At 44.5% G+C, this 15,718-nt stretch overlaps 1 protein-coding gene across 1 annotated transcript in view; it reads right to left on the minus strand.

Moving 5' to 3' along the window:
* Positions 1-1,955: 1,955 nt before the first annotated feature.
* Positions 1,956-15,718, minus strand: part of phip (PHIP subunit of CUL4-Ring ligase complex) — a 41,831-nt gene continuing 28,068 nt past the window's right edge. Inside the window, exons 31-40 of the mRNA XM_085371862.1 lie at positions 7,961-8,081; positions 7,760-7,885; positions 7,450-7,525; positions 7,195-7,254; positions 6,940-7,092; positions 6,347-6,499; positions 6,028-6,239; positions 5,693-5,937; positions 5,213-5,356; positions 1,956-5,120 (exon numbers count right to left, since the gene is read on the minus strand). Of these exons, the coding sequence (XP_085227988.1) occupies positions 4,417-5,120; positions 5,213-5,356; positions 5,693-5,937; positions 6,028-6,239; positions 6,347-6,499; positions 6,940-7,092; positions 7,195-7,254; positions 7,450-7,525; positions 7,760-7,885; positions 7,961-8,081 (1,994 nt within the window). The 3' untranslated portion in view covers positions 1,956-4,416. The remainder of the gene's footprint in view (positions 5,121-5,212; positions 5,357-5,692; positions 5,938-6,027; positions 6,240-6,346; positions 6,500-6,939; positions 7,093-7,194; positions 7,255-7,449; positions 7,526-7,759; positions 7,886-7,960; positions 8,082-15,718) is intronic.

Raw genomic sequence — 15,718 nt, forward strand, 5'->3', positions numbered from 1 at the left:
TGTATTTACATTTTTGGAAAAATTGCCAAACAGGTATTCTAACCAATAGCCGCAGCCCACGGAGTACCCAAGGACCTTTAGCGGCTCGCCACGTCAGGAAGAGCCGGAGGTGTGGGAAGTGATTTTTGTGCACTTACCGTTTCCAACGCTAGGTGGGAGTGTTGTTCATTCTTCTGCACCTCATTTCCCACCTGCAGCTCGAGCGTCAGTGTTTTTTCATTATTATTATTTTATCTTTATACAACAAAGAAGCAACAAGCATTAAAAGTGAATATGGAAACACAACTTTTTATTCACTTAAAATATTGGTATGAACTAACAGGACAGCAGTACTCCCCTACACATACATTCTAGCCTTATGCTTATTTTTTTTTGCATTAATTCCTTTATATATATATATTTATATTTAAAAAAAAAAAAAGTATCCAAACTAACAAAGACGACCTCATCAATTCACATGAAAAAGACCCCTTCTCCTCCTCTTCTGAAAACATACCCAAAATTCTTCCTGGTGGCTAACATGAAGTCCCTTCTCTCTCTCTCTCTCTCTCTCTCTCTCTCTCTCTCTCACACACACACACACACACACACACACACACACACACACACACACACAGTGACCATTAACCAAAGACTGTGATGCCAAAACAGCACAGCTCTGCCACACATTAACACAGGCCAGTGTGAATGTTTACATGAGCTCTGAAATGTAGCGTCAAGGCAGAGGTGCTGCTCTGAACCAGTAACACCACCACCTTACATTAGAATCTGAAAACCTAACGGCATATATACCTCCACCGTATAAAGAGCTGGATACAGATGTGTGTGATGTCTGTTTGAATGGCTTAACACCCAAAGTCTTGCTTATACACCAGTGAGTTCTTTTTAAGGCCCCTTTAAAATGATTAGGTTGCACACATTGATCTGCCACGGTTAAGGTAATATGACCAGCTACGCTATATCAGCGCATCTACTTTGACCCGTGATGAGTACAGGTAGTGTGATGATCTGATGAATAGGGTGTCACAGCAGAAATAACCACATCTGATACCCACTGCATTCCCACTTTGACTGTATTTCAGTGAAGAAAAAAAAATAGATGGAAAAAATATACAGTATCCTTACCCATCACCTTATTGCATGGGGATTAAATGGCTATGTAGCACACCAGTAGTTCCTAATTTAATATGGCCGTGTAACCGATATCTCACAGTCCCATGTAGTTCTGGAGGACTGTTTATTTTTCAGCTGGCTCATGTAAACACATTAAAGGGGATCTATTAAACTTCTTATTTTCTGATATATTTATATATTGTTATAATGGTGCCGATTCAATTAATGACATCAGGATATGTTATGGTGGCCCATCTGAGCCAGAAGCTCAGGGTTCGTCTAAACACTTTGTTTCCAAACGTTTTTTTCATTTCTTGGCTCTGTATGATGTCAGCGAAAGCCGACACCTCCTTATACGGTCATTTGAGCACAGAAGCTCCGCCCACAGATTGTTTGTTTGCGGGAGCCACACAATAAAAGGAAAGCTGGCATAACAGCAGAGGGAGAGCTTGTTTAAGACACTGGATCAACTAGAACTACACCAAGGTCCAGTAGAGGGTAAAAAGGATAATTCTGAACTGTGGATTAGGCAGAACTATTGTAATGGAGTCCATTACAACAGAATACATGGACATGGACGTCGGAGTAAAAGGTCCCCTTTAAAAATAAAGTCATACCTCAAATTTGAAAATCCTGGGTCAAAGCAAGCCCATCTCTGCTTTCATCACATGATAAAAAAATCTTTAAATCTTTGTGTTTCTGAAGAGTTTTTAGAGTGTTTTTTTTTTTTATTAAAGCCATGAATTATTACAATAAAGTTTCTCCACAACATAAATATTATCATAGGCAAATATAACCTTGAAACCTCAAGAATAAAATTCATTTTCATGTCATTTGTGGAGGATAGTGTCAGTGTTTTTAGGCAATTTTTGAATGAAACTCTTCACAAACACAGCATAAACAAAGCAATTATGAACCACCAGAACATCTGAAATAGGTGTGGCAGAGGATAAAAAACCCATCTTCACATATGCGGCCACTGGTATATCGTCCTTTATGGCAGGGACACAAACAGAAAACAGCCAACGCGTCATATGTAAAACAGCTCAACACACTCACCATGGAGACAATAAAATCTCTTTAGAAAATAAAACACATTCAAAAGCCATGTTCTACAACTTCAGTGCCCAAAGACAGAATTTGGCATTGACAAATCCATAACAACAACAAAAAGACATTGACAATAAAGATGAACAGATGAGATATACGTTTAGTAATATGTGACGAGACCTATGAAAAGAACCAGGTGTATATTGATGCTACCATCCAGTTCCGTCCAGTCAGTCCTGCAACACGAGTGGAAACTCATGGATTCTGGCATTCACTCACTCCGTGCTGTGGGGAAAAAACCCCAAACAAAACAGAAAAACCCCACAAAAAAAACAAAACCCATCTTTATAAACTCTCACCTGTGTGTACAAAGAGTGACATAATATGTTTGTCCCCTGTCAAAATGTTAATGTTTCGGTCTTTTCATTATTTTCCTCACGAGCCTGTCAGGTCTAGTCCGCTCCCCGAAGTCCAGTTTCTCTGAACCCAGTGACGAGCGGGACCGGGAGATCCGAAACGATAACAAACACTAAAAAAATAAAGGCCCCAAAGAGGAGAAACCAAGGATTCAATATGCCAGAGTAGCAAAGGCACACAATCAGAAAGATGAAGGTAAGACTTGTCTCTTTCTCCGGTTTGCTTTCAGTTCAAATTCAGTCCGATCCCAGTTTGATCCGTCTCCTTCCTGTTTGCAGCAGGCGTGAGAAAGTGCTAGAACATGCGAGACAGATTTGCGTGTGTCTATGTGTGTGCGTACAAGTTTGGAGTCACCGTGGAAACATATCGACACTTTAAAACTTTATATGTTTAAAGATTTTAAAATACACATGGTTACTCCCTAAGACTGCATTGATAACCGGTCTCTGGTAAGTGCATCTCAAAGCTAGTCACCCGAAGCTCCACCCCTCTGTACCTTAGGTATAAACTGACAATAGGTTGGTTATAGGATAATATATCGACATGAGTAATGGTATGCTTACAACAACAGTAAATTTCTTTTCAGCTGCTATAAATACATTTCTTTGAGAGGTTTTCACAACGATCAAACTGTATGCCACTGTTTGCACGCTGAAATGACACGCTCAGTTGTGTTATTAAAAAAACAAACAAACGAAAAAACATACACACATTCCTTCAATTACCCGCATAGTCACAACTAAGTTCGTACACAAACAGGCACATGTACTTTGCAGGGCAGAAGCCAAGCACGCATACACCTACATGCACGCACGCACCCATACAAAAGACATAAAGGCACAAGGTATTGCTAATGTTGAGGACGCTTTGAAACATGAACTAGAGAGACATAAATGACCCTTTTCACCCATGCATCCTTTTTCTCCTCCTCGCCACAGTAAAAACAGCATCAGGAAAAGGAAAAAAAAGTTGCTTCCTCTTTCTAATAACATGCAAAGAGAAAAGAAAGGAAAAGAAAAAACACCCACACACATCAATAGTAAACAAAACCTACAGATCTACAGTACCTCCGAAAAGGTACACCATTTGGTATTTTAGCGCAGACAGATAGGTCAGCCAACGTGTAAGACTTCCAAAACAGAGAGCAGTGATCACGTACAAATCTTAGAAAAAGCAGAGAGCAGGTTGTATAAAAAAAGACTGGGAACAATGAGGAAGGGAGGGAGAGAGGGGGAAGCGGGAAAAGGACGTTGTTAGGCCAGCGGTCCCGTCGTCCATTACCGCGTTCAGCTCCGTGGGCATCTTCCATCTGTCCGGCGGAGACGCTTGAAAAGTCCTCAAAAATAGTAAAAGTTAGATAAGATACATCTGGCCTCCTCGTGATTTTTTTTTCAAGTACTAAAAGTCTCCAACTACCAACAACTTTACCCAATCTGACACCAAACTGTGTACAAGGTCAGAAGGAGACAGAGTGGTTCACAAGAGAGGAGTCACAACACCGTCGACATGAGGCTCTGTGATTCGCGCTCCTGCGGGATCCAACATGGATCAATAATGTAGGAGGAGCTGGAACACGCGAACATGCCATCGGATGTCGTACAGATGTGCTTACTGGGCAAGAGAGGAAGGTGGAAGGGGAGGGGCAGCGACAAGGAGTGGGCTGGTAACTCTTTGCTCTCCTCAGCTTCAAATAGCAGCAGCTGAACCAGCGACTCCATGGATGTACGCACACATACGCACACAAATGCATACACCGCTAAGCGTGACTTCCTCCACTCCGCCCTCCCAGTCCTCCAACGCACGAGCGAACATGTCCCAGCCTGCGTGGCTCCTCCGTTACCAGCCAATCAGGTTGGCTTTGGCTTTCTCTGTCAGTTTGCGGACACGCCCTTTTGAGGAGGTGCCAAAGGTTATTGATGAGTCCTCAAACAGCAGCTGCCTTTGCTCCTCCTCGGAGTCCTCCTCCATGTACCAGGCTGACCGTCGACCTTGGTTACGTGTGCGCATGGACCCTCCTGCCTCCTCGCCTGCCTCCTCCTCCTCCTTAGGAGGTTCTTTTCGGCTGGGTCGTTGGGTCTGGAGCGGAGGCGTGCCCTCTTCGTTGGCCCTTCTGCTGCTCCTCCTCAGTGGCGAGGGCTCCGGTGACTCAGGAGGAGGAGCAGGTTCCTCGATTCTCACCACTCGGGGCCGGCCACGCCGTCTCGGCGTCGACGCCATGCCAGAGTCCGACAACACTTCCTGTGCAGAAGACATGCCGCCTTCGTCGCCTGTAGACGGGTCGACCTCGTCGTCAGGGGTGAAGCTCCTGCGGCTGCCGCTCTGTCTTGTGTCCTCCGCCTCCTGCTTGCTCTTCCTGCCTCTCTTCTTGCCAGGTGGGCGACCTCGCGGTCTTGAAGGGCTGGCCGGGGTTGAGACCTCTGGTGGACTCACTGGCGGCTCTGTTCTCGACTTCCTCCCCCTTCTTCCCACACCTAGGGTCACATGACTACCGTGGCCATTCAGGTGGACTGTGCTATGAGATGAAGTGCTGCCAGGAGAGCCTGAGATGGAAAAGAACAGAAACGTAAATGTTTACGTCCTGATCGTAAACCTTTGCTTTACACGGTCACATGATTGTGACGTGATCTCTTACCTGGTGTGTGTCGAACAGGTGTCCTGAGTTTCCGTCGAGTGCTTCCGCTGCTACTCTCTGTGGGTTGGGAAGGTGTCACCTTCTCAGGAGCTGGTGATGACGAAGCTGGCACAGAGTTATGAGCCCGCAACGAGCGAGTCGACTCTGTTAATGAGAAGGAGATAGAAGAAGGAAATAAACAGCCAGGCTAGGCAGCAGGCGAGGAGATGTAGTGTGCTTTCTTGTCCAGCATCAGATAAGAAAATCAACATCACTTTGGTTAGCATAGCTTAGCATAAAGGCTGAAAAACAGGCAGCGTATAGTTAGCCTAGCTTTGTCCAAAGGTAACAAAAGGTGACTGTCAGCGACTCACAAACTTGTGTTGTGTGTGTATAAAAACCAAAATGTAACAGCAACATGCTGTGGCCGACTACTCCTTTGCCTGCTGCAGTGACTTCCTGGAGCGTTATCGTATTTATTGAACACGTCTGTGATGATACCTGTTGTGCTCGGCGTGCTGTTCGTGACGTTATGTGATGAGGATGAGGAGGGTAGTGAGTGTGTAGTATGGCGCGCAGCGCTACGCGTGCGTCCTGGAGCTGGCATTTCTGCTTTGCCGTTGACCATCTGAGGCGGCTGCTGCTTGACAGGGATGCTCTGCCTCAGAGAGGAGGGTCGTGAAGGGACAGGCGAAGGCTCCTTCTTTGCGTTCACTCTGGACGATACGCGTCTCTTCCTCTCTGGGCTAGAAATGAAATCAAAAAGTAACCGAGTGTGACATCAGGTTAAAAAATATATATATTTAAAGCTGCAGAGAAAGTTAAATTTCATCTACCTGGACGCGGTGCTGCTTGCAGGAGATTCGCTTCTCCTCCTCCTCCTCTTCATTACGTGTCGTGTCTGTCTGTCTGTAGTGTGTCGTGTCTGTCTGTCGGTGCCTTGTTTGGTCAGTTTATCAGTCAGGCCGTGGATGGCTTTGTAGTCAGCCAGGATGGGGCTGATATGCTCCTCAAACAGGGCAGAAAGCCTTAGGCTCATACTATAAATCTGAAGAAGTTAAAAAAAATAATAATTTGAGGATTTAATTTTATGGACCCATAAAATCTATATTATAGGCATAATGAGCTGTAAATGTGTGTGTTTGTGACCCTCACCCGAGACTTCTTACTGGGCGTGTAAGCTTTGGAATTACTAAAAATGAGCCTGACATCCTTGCAGAGCTCGATGGGAGACTGGTACTTTCCTTCCGTCAGCGTGTTGAGAACAGTGCCAAAGTCCATCGGTGATTCGACTATTTGCAGGTAGTCCTTGAAGAAGCAGAGGGACAGTTGGGATTTTTCATCTTTCATTGAATTGTTTTCAAAAGATGACAGAAAGGAGAGAGAGAGAGAAATGGGAAAGAAGTGAGAGAATAGAGAGGTTTGAAGTTTTTACTGTCAATGAGCTGAAAAGGAAAAAAAACCAGAAGTGAAAGAACTGCACCCTTCTTCTTTTGAAGAGAACTCAAGGCCACTGAAGCTGTGAGTCTGTTCACATCATGAATGAAGAGGCCTTTGCCTCAAACAGCACTCATCATAATTGAACTGGAGCCACTTGTGCCCCCTGAAAACACAAATCAATGTGATTGTGATGGAAATTTACAAGGAGCTAAAAATTCAGATCAGCTCCAGAGAGTTGAGTTTGATTCTGAGCTCGCAGGTCTGCACCGCACATAACACAAAAAGCGAGAGGTTTGTTGCATAGTTACCGGGTACTCTTGTAGGTCTACGGGTTCTCTGAAGGGCTCAGAGTCTTCACATTGAAAGATGAGATCCAGCAGCTCTTTGCAGCGTCCCTTCCACGCGTGAGGGTCGTACGAATGAGGTCGAGCTCGCAGCTGGCGCTGCATGGGTCGACGGGCCTGTGGGAATTAGTAAAAAAACAGTAAACGGCCATTTCTGATACCGAACCTGCATCGACACTGACACTGTATCCGCTCGTGTGAATCTGTTACATATGTTACCTTGTGGTTCCGTGTGGATGTTCCAGGAGTATTAGTATCTTCGTCCTCTTCCTCGTCATCCTAAATAGGATAAAAGAAAAATAATCTAACATGTTTCTCTGTCAGCTTAATTAATTATATTTTTTAGCTCAATAATTCAAAAAAGAAGGAAAAAAAGCGAGATTAGTGTCTATTTTCAAAGCTTTACGCTTAACGTGCCCGGATCATCGTGTGAATGAATGCAGTGTAAGCATGCATACGGACAGTCACACACACCTCGTCTTCAGAGTCAGAGAAGGTCGCCTTCTTCATAGTTTTATAGAGGGGCATGATGTCTGTCAGACTTTGGTCCCTGTGGAAGAAATGAGGAGGAATCAGGAGTTATTCCTCTGTGATAGGACAGGGTCAATGATCTAAAAATTATTCATGTCAAATTATTAAACCCAAAAAGTCGACTGTTGCAGCTGTTGGGAAAGCTACATGTGGGGAATGAAACATTCATTGATGAGTAAGGAGGACATTTCAGATGATTATTTTCACATCACGTAACTGTGATTTAGTAACGCTCGACATTAAATGTGCTCACTTAATGAACTGCAGCATGAGGTCAGAGACAAACTTGGCGGTGGTGACGATGAATGACCCCGGCTCGTTGAACGTCTGGGCGTTGTGTTCTATGTAGCGAACCTCCCACATCAGAGAGGAGAGCCGCCTGAAAGGAAAACGCAGCTGTTACGGTCGGTCTCTTTCACACGCGCTCTGTATGTGATAACCCGAGAGGACGCACCTGTAGAAGCGGTTCACCAGCCTTTGGCGTATAGTGCTGAGGTCAGTGACGTAGGCCACTACTGTGCAGTACGTGGGGTACGCCTGCAGGTCCACTGGGAAGGCAAACGGTGCTGCAACATCTGTGTTTGTTGAAGCAAGTACGTGATAAGAGAAATACACATGAGTTATATTAGTGGTGCACATGAGCCAATGGGATCCACATTTGGTATTATGAGGAATTAAATCAGTTTAAACATAACAGAAAAACACAAACTGATTTATTTTCTATGGCAGGATGGTGTGCATGTGTTTCTTTAATCCATTTGCTGAAATTGATTTTGATTCCTTTCCAACAAAAGAAGCCCTGCAACAGCAATGCAAACACTTTTATCCTGTTTTTCTTTCTGCAGCTATTCTGAACATCCCTGTCTTAATTTAGATGTTTCCAATGGAGAAAAATATTTGATAAAAATCTTGTTCTGCAAAAAACAGTCTGCTCTTCATTATGATTACTTATTTCTCTTCATTTCCTTTCACCTATCGGACCATCATGGAGGATGTTTCTGTCCCTCAAATGCACTTTGAAGATGGCTGGCTCCAGACCCACATATCATACCCGGAACCTTTTATCATTTATTACATATAAATACCACGTGATAGCTCCATTTAACACTGTTAGGGAACAAAATCTCTCTCTTTTGGCATCTTTGCTTCCTGCACCCTTTCATCTCATCCTCATATCTCTGTTTAACTTTGTCACTGAATGGAGCTTTAGCATAACTGGAAAACATTCCTGATAGTGAACCATGGGCTAGATTTAGGACAAAACCCTTCCTTTACCTTAAAAATAGGAAACTTTAAGGATTTGCTAAATAGGCAGAGTGTCAGTTTTGTGACTGAAAGGTGTGGACTTGGTTCTTTTTGCTTCTAACTTTATTGTTCATATATTTGAAAAATTGTTTTCACTCAGAACACAAAATCAGAGTTGGAATTTTAATTTTTTATGTGTCTATGATAGTTTGCAGTAGGAGTGCTGATTTACTTGGAATGCCTGGGGAAGAGGTTATCAGCACAAACACATAATAGGTTTGGGTGTGACGGCTCAAAGCTCCGAGGGCAGTGCCAAAGCTCTTCACTGAATCCTAACACTGAATGCTGATACTGGTATTTTTGATGAAACAGAGCAGAACTTAGGATAACTTAGTGTGGAGCATTGTAGCTAGGAGCAAAGGCAAAATACAACAGACAAACCTTGGACATATCACAGTCAGCACAGTTAGTTTTTACAGTGACTAGAGTGATGTGCAGTGTTTCAGGTTTTTAGTAGGGGTGCAACGATACTCGTATCGATATTGAACCGTTCGATACAGTGCTTTCGGTTCGGTACGCATATGTATCGAACAATACAACATTTGTAATTTATTTTATCAACTTTCCTTCTGACGATGCTGTCTGTGTTGAGCGCTCAGTGAATCTGCGTTCGACTACTCCGCCTAGGCTGCACTGTCGAGCGCAGATCCACTGAGCGTTCAACACAGACAGCATCATCAGAAGGAAGAGCGCAGGGCAAGCTAGCGAGACAGAAGTTAAACTCTCCTTGCAACATGGCAAATTGAACCTCCCCCACCCTCATTCAGATCTGGCATTTGGAATTATTTTGGTTTTCATGTGACGTATGACCCTGACGGTAAGCGCGTCATGGACTAAAGTAAAACAGTATGTTGGATGTGCCACGCAATGCTCAATTACATGGGTGGGAACTAGTGTGTTAGCGCAGTTAGCTCGTCAACGTGTTGGCCGTCTAGCCCCACGCAGGGGTAGCTCGTTAACGGAGATTTGCCGTGTTGTGGCGTTAACGTCATTTCAACGAGATTAACGCTGACAGCACTAGTGGGAACACAACGAATATGACTGCACATTTACCCCGACATCATCCTGGTGCAAAGACAAGTGGAAGCAGACAAAAACAACAAGCATGCATGCTACAAACTTTACCCGAGTCATTTAGACAGCCGTTAGCACATGATTCTCCTTATGGGGACCTGATATGTTCCCGTGAGCTAGCCAGGGAGCACAGCCGTTTATTGACATCTGCAGAAGAACACTGCCGCTAGCTAACTGCTCAGCGCGGCAACCGCACAGCAACAACACACAGAGCGCCCTCTGACCCCGGAAGGACACACCGTCGCAGCGAGAAGGCGTCACCCGTCACTATGGCAACATAAACAAAACATAACTGTACAAACAGAACCCCGAACAGCCCTGACCCGCTACATAGCCCCCACCTAAGGGGTCAGTCGTCCCCGACGACCCCATTACCCCACACAAAGTCCTGCAAATGTCCAGGTGCCTTCTTTTGGCGCGCCGGCCGATCACGACCAGCGGGGGAAAAGTTACTAGGGTCAGAACATGGGGTGCCACCATCATCCCACTTCTGACACCAATGTGGCGAGCTCAAACAACGAGGAGACGGAGGTGTCGTTTGGTCTTGCTTCCCGTGAGCTAGCCAGGGAGCACAGCCGTTTATTGACATCTGCAGAAGAACACTGCCGCTAGCTAACTGCTCAGCGCGGCAACAGCACAGCAACAACAACAACAACACCACACAGGGCGCCCTCTGACCCCGGAAGGACACACCGTCGCAGCGAGAGGGCGTCACCCGTCACTATGGCAACATAAACAAAACATAACTGTACAAACAGAACCCCGAACAGCCCTGACCCGCTACATAGCCCCCACCTAAGGGGTCAGTCGTCCCCGACGACCCCATTACCCCACACAAAGTCATGCAAATGTCCAGGTGCCTTCTTTTGGCGCACCGGCCGGTCACGGTCACTCGGGTCAGAACATGGGGTGCCACCATCATCCCACTTCTGACACCAATGTGGCGAGCTCAGACAAGGAGGAGACGGAGGTATCGTTTGGTCTTGCTTCCCGTGAGCTAGCCAGGGAGCACAGCCGTTTATTGACATCTGCAGAAGAACACTGCCGCTAGCTAACTGCTCAGCGCGGCAACCGCACAGCAACAACAACACACAGAGCGCCCTCTGACCCCGGAAGGACACACCGTCGCAGCGAGAAGGCGTCACCCGTCACTATGGCAACATAAACAAAACATAACTGTACAAACAGAACCCCGAACAGCCCTGACCCGCTACATAGCCCCCACCTAAGGGGTCAGTCGTCCCCGACGACCCCATTACCCCACACAAAGTCCTGCAAATGTCCAGGTGCCTTCTTTTGGCGCGCCGGCCGATCACGACCAGCGGGGGAAAAGTTACTAGGGTCAGAACATGGGGTGCCACCATCATCCCACTTCTGACACCAATGTGGCGAGCTCAGACAACGAGGAGACGGAGGTGTCGTTTGGTCTTGCTTCCCGTGAGCTAGCCAGGGAGCACAGCCGTTTATTGACATCTGCAGAAGAACACTGCCGCTAGCTAACTGCTCAGCGCGGCAACAGCACAGCAACAACAACAACAACACCACACAGGGCGCCCTCTGACCCCGGAAGGACACACCGTCGCAGCGAGAGGGCGTCACCCGTCACTATGGCAACATAAACAAAACATAACTGTACAAACAGAACCCCGAACAGCCCTGACCCGCTACATAGCCCCCACCTAAGGGGTCAGTCGTCCCCGACGACCCCATTACCCCACACAAAGTCATGCAAATGTCCAGGTGCCTTCTTTTGGCGCACCGGCCGGTCACGGTCACTCGGGTCAGAACATGGGGTGCCACCATCATCCCACTTCTGACACCAATGTGGCGAGCTCAGACAAGGAGGAGACGGAGGTATCGTTTGGTCTTGCTTCCCGTGAGCTAGCCAGGGAGCACAGCCGTTTATTGACATCTGCAGAAGAACACTGCCGCTAGCTAACTGCTCAGCGCGGCAACCGCACAGCAACAACAACACACAGAGCGCCCTCTGACCCCGGAAGGACACACCGTCGCAGCGAGAAGGCGTCACCCGTCACTATGGCAACATAAACAAAACATAACTGTACAAACAGAACCCCGAACAGCCCTGACCCGCTACAATATGCTGCCGAGAATATAGCCCAGAAGAAGCGTATAGTATAGCTTTTATTTTGGAAAGAGCCATTTCTCTGTAATAAACTCTCTTTTCCAAAGATGAGTGATTCCTCAATCAGATACAGGTGTTACCGCGCCAGATCCGCGGCCCCGAACCGTAGTAAGGAAACCTCTGGCAGTTACTTGAAGGTTCCGTAACTGACTCGTAGCCGGAAACAGCTTACTATACAGGTCAACTCCGCTAGCAAAAAGATCGAAGGAGGCGTAGGAAACTGCTTCACCGAACTTTATTTCTTCTCTAAGGCACGAACACCGCGTACAGTGGGCTGAAACAGTTTACTCACACCGAGCATCGCCGACACAACTCTGGCTGTCGAGGGAGTTATTATATTCCTTTTATTTATTTTCTTTTCGTCTCTTCTGTAGCTAACCGTTACTTTTTCCCCTTCTCCGCTCTCTCTCTTCACACACACCAGGCAGTCCCGCTACACACATCCCGAATACATTTCCCATCAGGCTTCATCCTTAAAGGGCCATGCCTGTAACACAGGGCTTGCAAAATCGCTAGCCCGACGTCCCGGGGCTCGCGAGCTATTGTCGGGCTATTGTAGGAAGGAAAAATATATGTCAATGCTTTTGCATTCTTTCAGAAATGTAGCTGGGTAATTAGGTCATTGGCATCGGTGAGCCACTGTCAATATGTGACATATTGAAATCGCGTTTGAATTTGCGCTTGTTTTTTGCTTTCACTTTGCAATCGTGCGAACTGTGTATAGAGAGCGACAGTACTGATTGGTGAGTGATGATAATTTGCGCACCAATTCCTCTGACATCGTCTTATCAATCGTTAGCTTACTACGCAAACATGACGAGTGAAATCTCCCGCAGCAAGCTTAAACATATGAGAGGTTGATCGCGCAGAGAATCGCTGACCGTTATGGGTGTGTGTGTGTGTGTGTGTGTGTGTGTGTGTGTGTGTGTGTGTGTGTGTGTGTGTGTGTGTGTGTGTGTGTGTGTGTGTAAAAGCAGCAGGATATATATTTTAGTTCTGCTGAGCCAAATAAGACAAGTCAGGGTGAAGAAGTTATGACAAATCAGACTATAAGGCAAAAAGAAAGTGCAGCTTTATGGTTTCATGGACAAAAGAATTTCTGTGGCTGCAATATGACGAGCTAAATAACCAGGGCTGCACATAAGTGGTCCGCAGGTGGGCATTCGCTGTGAAAAAAAAAAAAAACGCGCACAAGATATGAAGTTGCAAGATTTTCTGGAGGAGGACAGACATTTGTTTAAAACTCTTAAAGATGTCGAAGAAGCTCCTTTAAGCAATTACTTTGGTGTTCCTCCACCTCCAAAGAAATGTCAGAAGGAGTCCGAACCACAAAAGAAGCGCGTATTCTCGGAAAAGTGGTTGCAGGAGGTGAGCTGGCTTCAGACAAATGATGAACGCACAGAGATGTGGTGCGGAATGTGCCGTGAAAATCCCACTCTAGTGGACAAAAACAGCCTTTTATATGGACGCAAACGCGCGTTGCAACTTCTTATCTGGTGCGCGTCTTTTATTTTGACAGCGAATGCGCACATGCGGACCACTTATGTGCACCCGTGTAAATAACATAATGTTCTGCCGGGTGTATTGTTGGTTTTCTCTCGATTTCTGAGTCGACAAGCGTCTTTGTTACTGGGACCAGTCATTTTAAGAAAGGCCCCCATTAGAACCCATGAGAAATGCAAGAAATGCATTATTGCTCAGTCTGCAATATCTTTCCCAGAACAAACACCAATTGCAAATAACATACTAAAAATAAACCTGAAAAATCTGTTTAGAACAGCGTACTATGTTGCAAAGAGTGAACTACCACTGGCAAAATTTAGCAGTCTTTGCAAACTTCAAAAAGCAAATGGCCTCGATCTTGGTTCCACTTGTCTCTTACCCGTGACTTCAGTGGAAATTTCAAATTCAGGATCTGACACAGACTGATTCATGTCCTACACAGTTCTTACAAGTTCATAGAAATTTCTGTTCAATTAGAATCAAGTATTTGAGTTGATGATTGTAATTTTTATACAATGTTGTAATTTGTTTTTCAACAATTTTTTGATTAATGTTTTGTTTCCTTTACAATATTATACTTTAATGTATAATATTGTAAAGGAAACAAAACAGGAAACAAAACATCAATCAAAAAATTGCTCTTTTTTATTCGGGCTGCTTACATTTATTTTGGGCTACCAAAAACTGAAGAGTCCCTGCCCGAAGGGCTACCAGGGATTTTGAAATTTTGAGAGCCCTGAGATATATTTATTTTTTTAATTACTTTTGTTTCAGCAACATTAAATTTAAAAACTGTACTTTTGAGTTAAAATATATATTTATAATTTTAATAAATGACAAATTAAAAAGGCATGAACATTTTTTTGTATCGAAAAAATATCGAACCGTGACACCAAAGTATCGAACCGAACCGTGAATTTTGTGTATCGTTGCACCCCTAGTTTTTAGGTACATTTCTACACAGAGATCGGTTCATAAGGAAAACTGCAGAGAGCACGAGAGCACCTGCATCTTTGCTCATTTTACTCAGCGCGCACATGGAGCTCTGCAACACGATACGTTATTTTTATGCATTTTACTTTTTTTATCGCTCTACAATAGGATCAGTTATAGAAAACTTTGAAATGTCTAGTAGTACAACGATGTTTAGTGTTAGTATGTGTGTAGTAGTGAGTAGTAATGTGTGTATTCTTACAGCAAAAAAGAGCAACGTGACCATTTATAGATGTGGTGCAGCTGCATCAAGTTCATTAACATGATTGGAACCTGATCCCTGCTGATCCCCATGTTAATGATTTGACTGCACAGGTTTATATGGTGGAATCATTCTTTATAAAGCAGCCCTGCTCTGGATGAATCCTGAACACAACCCAAGCTCTTTGATTTACTCTGAGAACGACTCCCTCGACTTCCAAGACCCCTCGGAGCCCGCTCGTTTCTAACACAGTCCATTGCCCTCATATCAAAACCAGTTGACATGCAAATTTGCGCTGCTTTTGGTAGATTGCATTGGTCATTATTTAAAAGTACCAAGTCTTACATACGTACATACGTATATTGAATGTGACACGTGACACAAACACAAATGGAGAATGTAACATTGCATTTCAATAAATGTAATATGAATGAAAATCAAAAGAATTGGGACAGACTTAGATTTTTTTTAAACATATAGATGTTAATAATCGTTGTTTGTGAAACGATGGTCGTGCAAAGTTTCATTTAAATTTGCACACCGATTAACTCTTTAAAGCCGGTCGGAGCGGGCTTACCATCAGGGCTTTATGAGCCTATACTGGTGTTTTTAAAAGTTATGTTTGACTTTATGACTTTCTGTGTCGTTTCTGGGATGCTTAGGACTCATATTGCACTGCTGGAAATAGTTTATTTTGATGCACATGCTGTTTTTTTTGCAAATTTGCATTGTAAGATTTATTTTCGTTTTTTCCTGCAGTATATAAAAATTGGTGTATTTCAAAAATAAAACTATGAAGACACTTAAAATAAATTTCCTGTGGTGGTAAACTATTTTGTGCAACTTTTTTGTATTTACAGTTTTGAGGGATAAGCTTCTTAAATTTCTCTAACTAGAAATATATGTTAAAAAAACAAAAACAATTTTCAATTTTTTTGTAGTTTATTGCACGTTTTTGCAATTTATGTAATTACTATGCACTTAATGCA

The sequence above is a fragment of the Diplotaxodon limnothrissa genome, linkage group LG15 (assembly GCF_057381915.1).
Source record: "Diplotaxodon limnothrissa isolate DT_005_m linkage group LG15, D_limnothrissa_male_GT1.1, whole genome shotgun sequence".
NCBI classification, from domain to species: Eukaryota; Metazoa; Chordata; class Actinopteri; order Cichliformes; family Cichlidae; genus Diplotaxodon; species Diplotaxodon limnothrissa.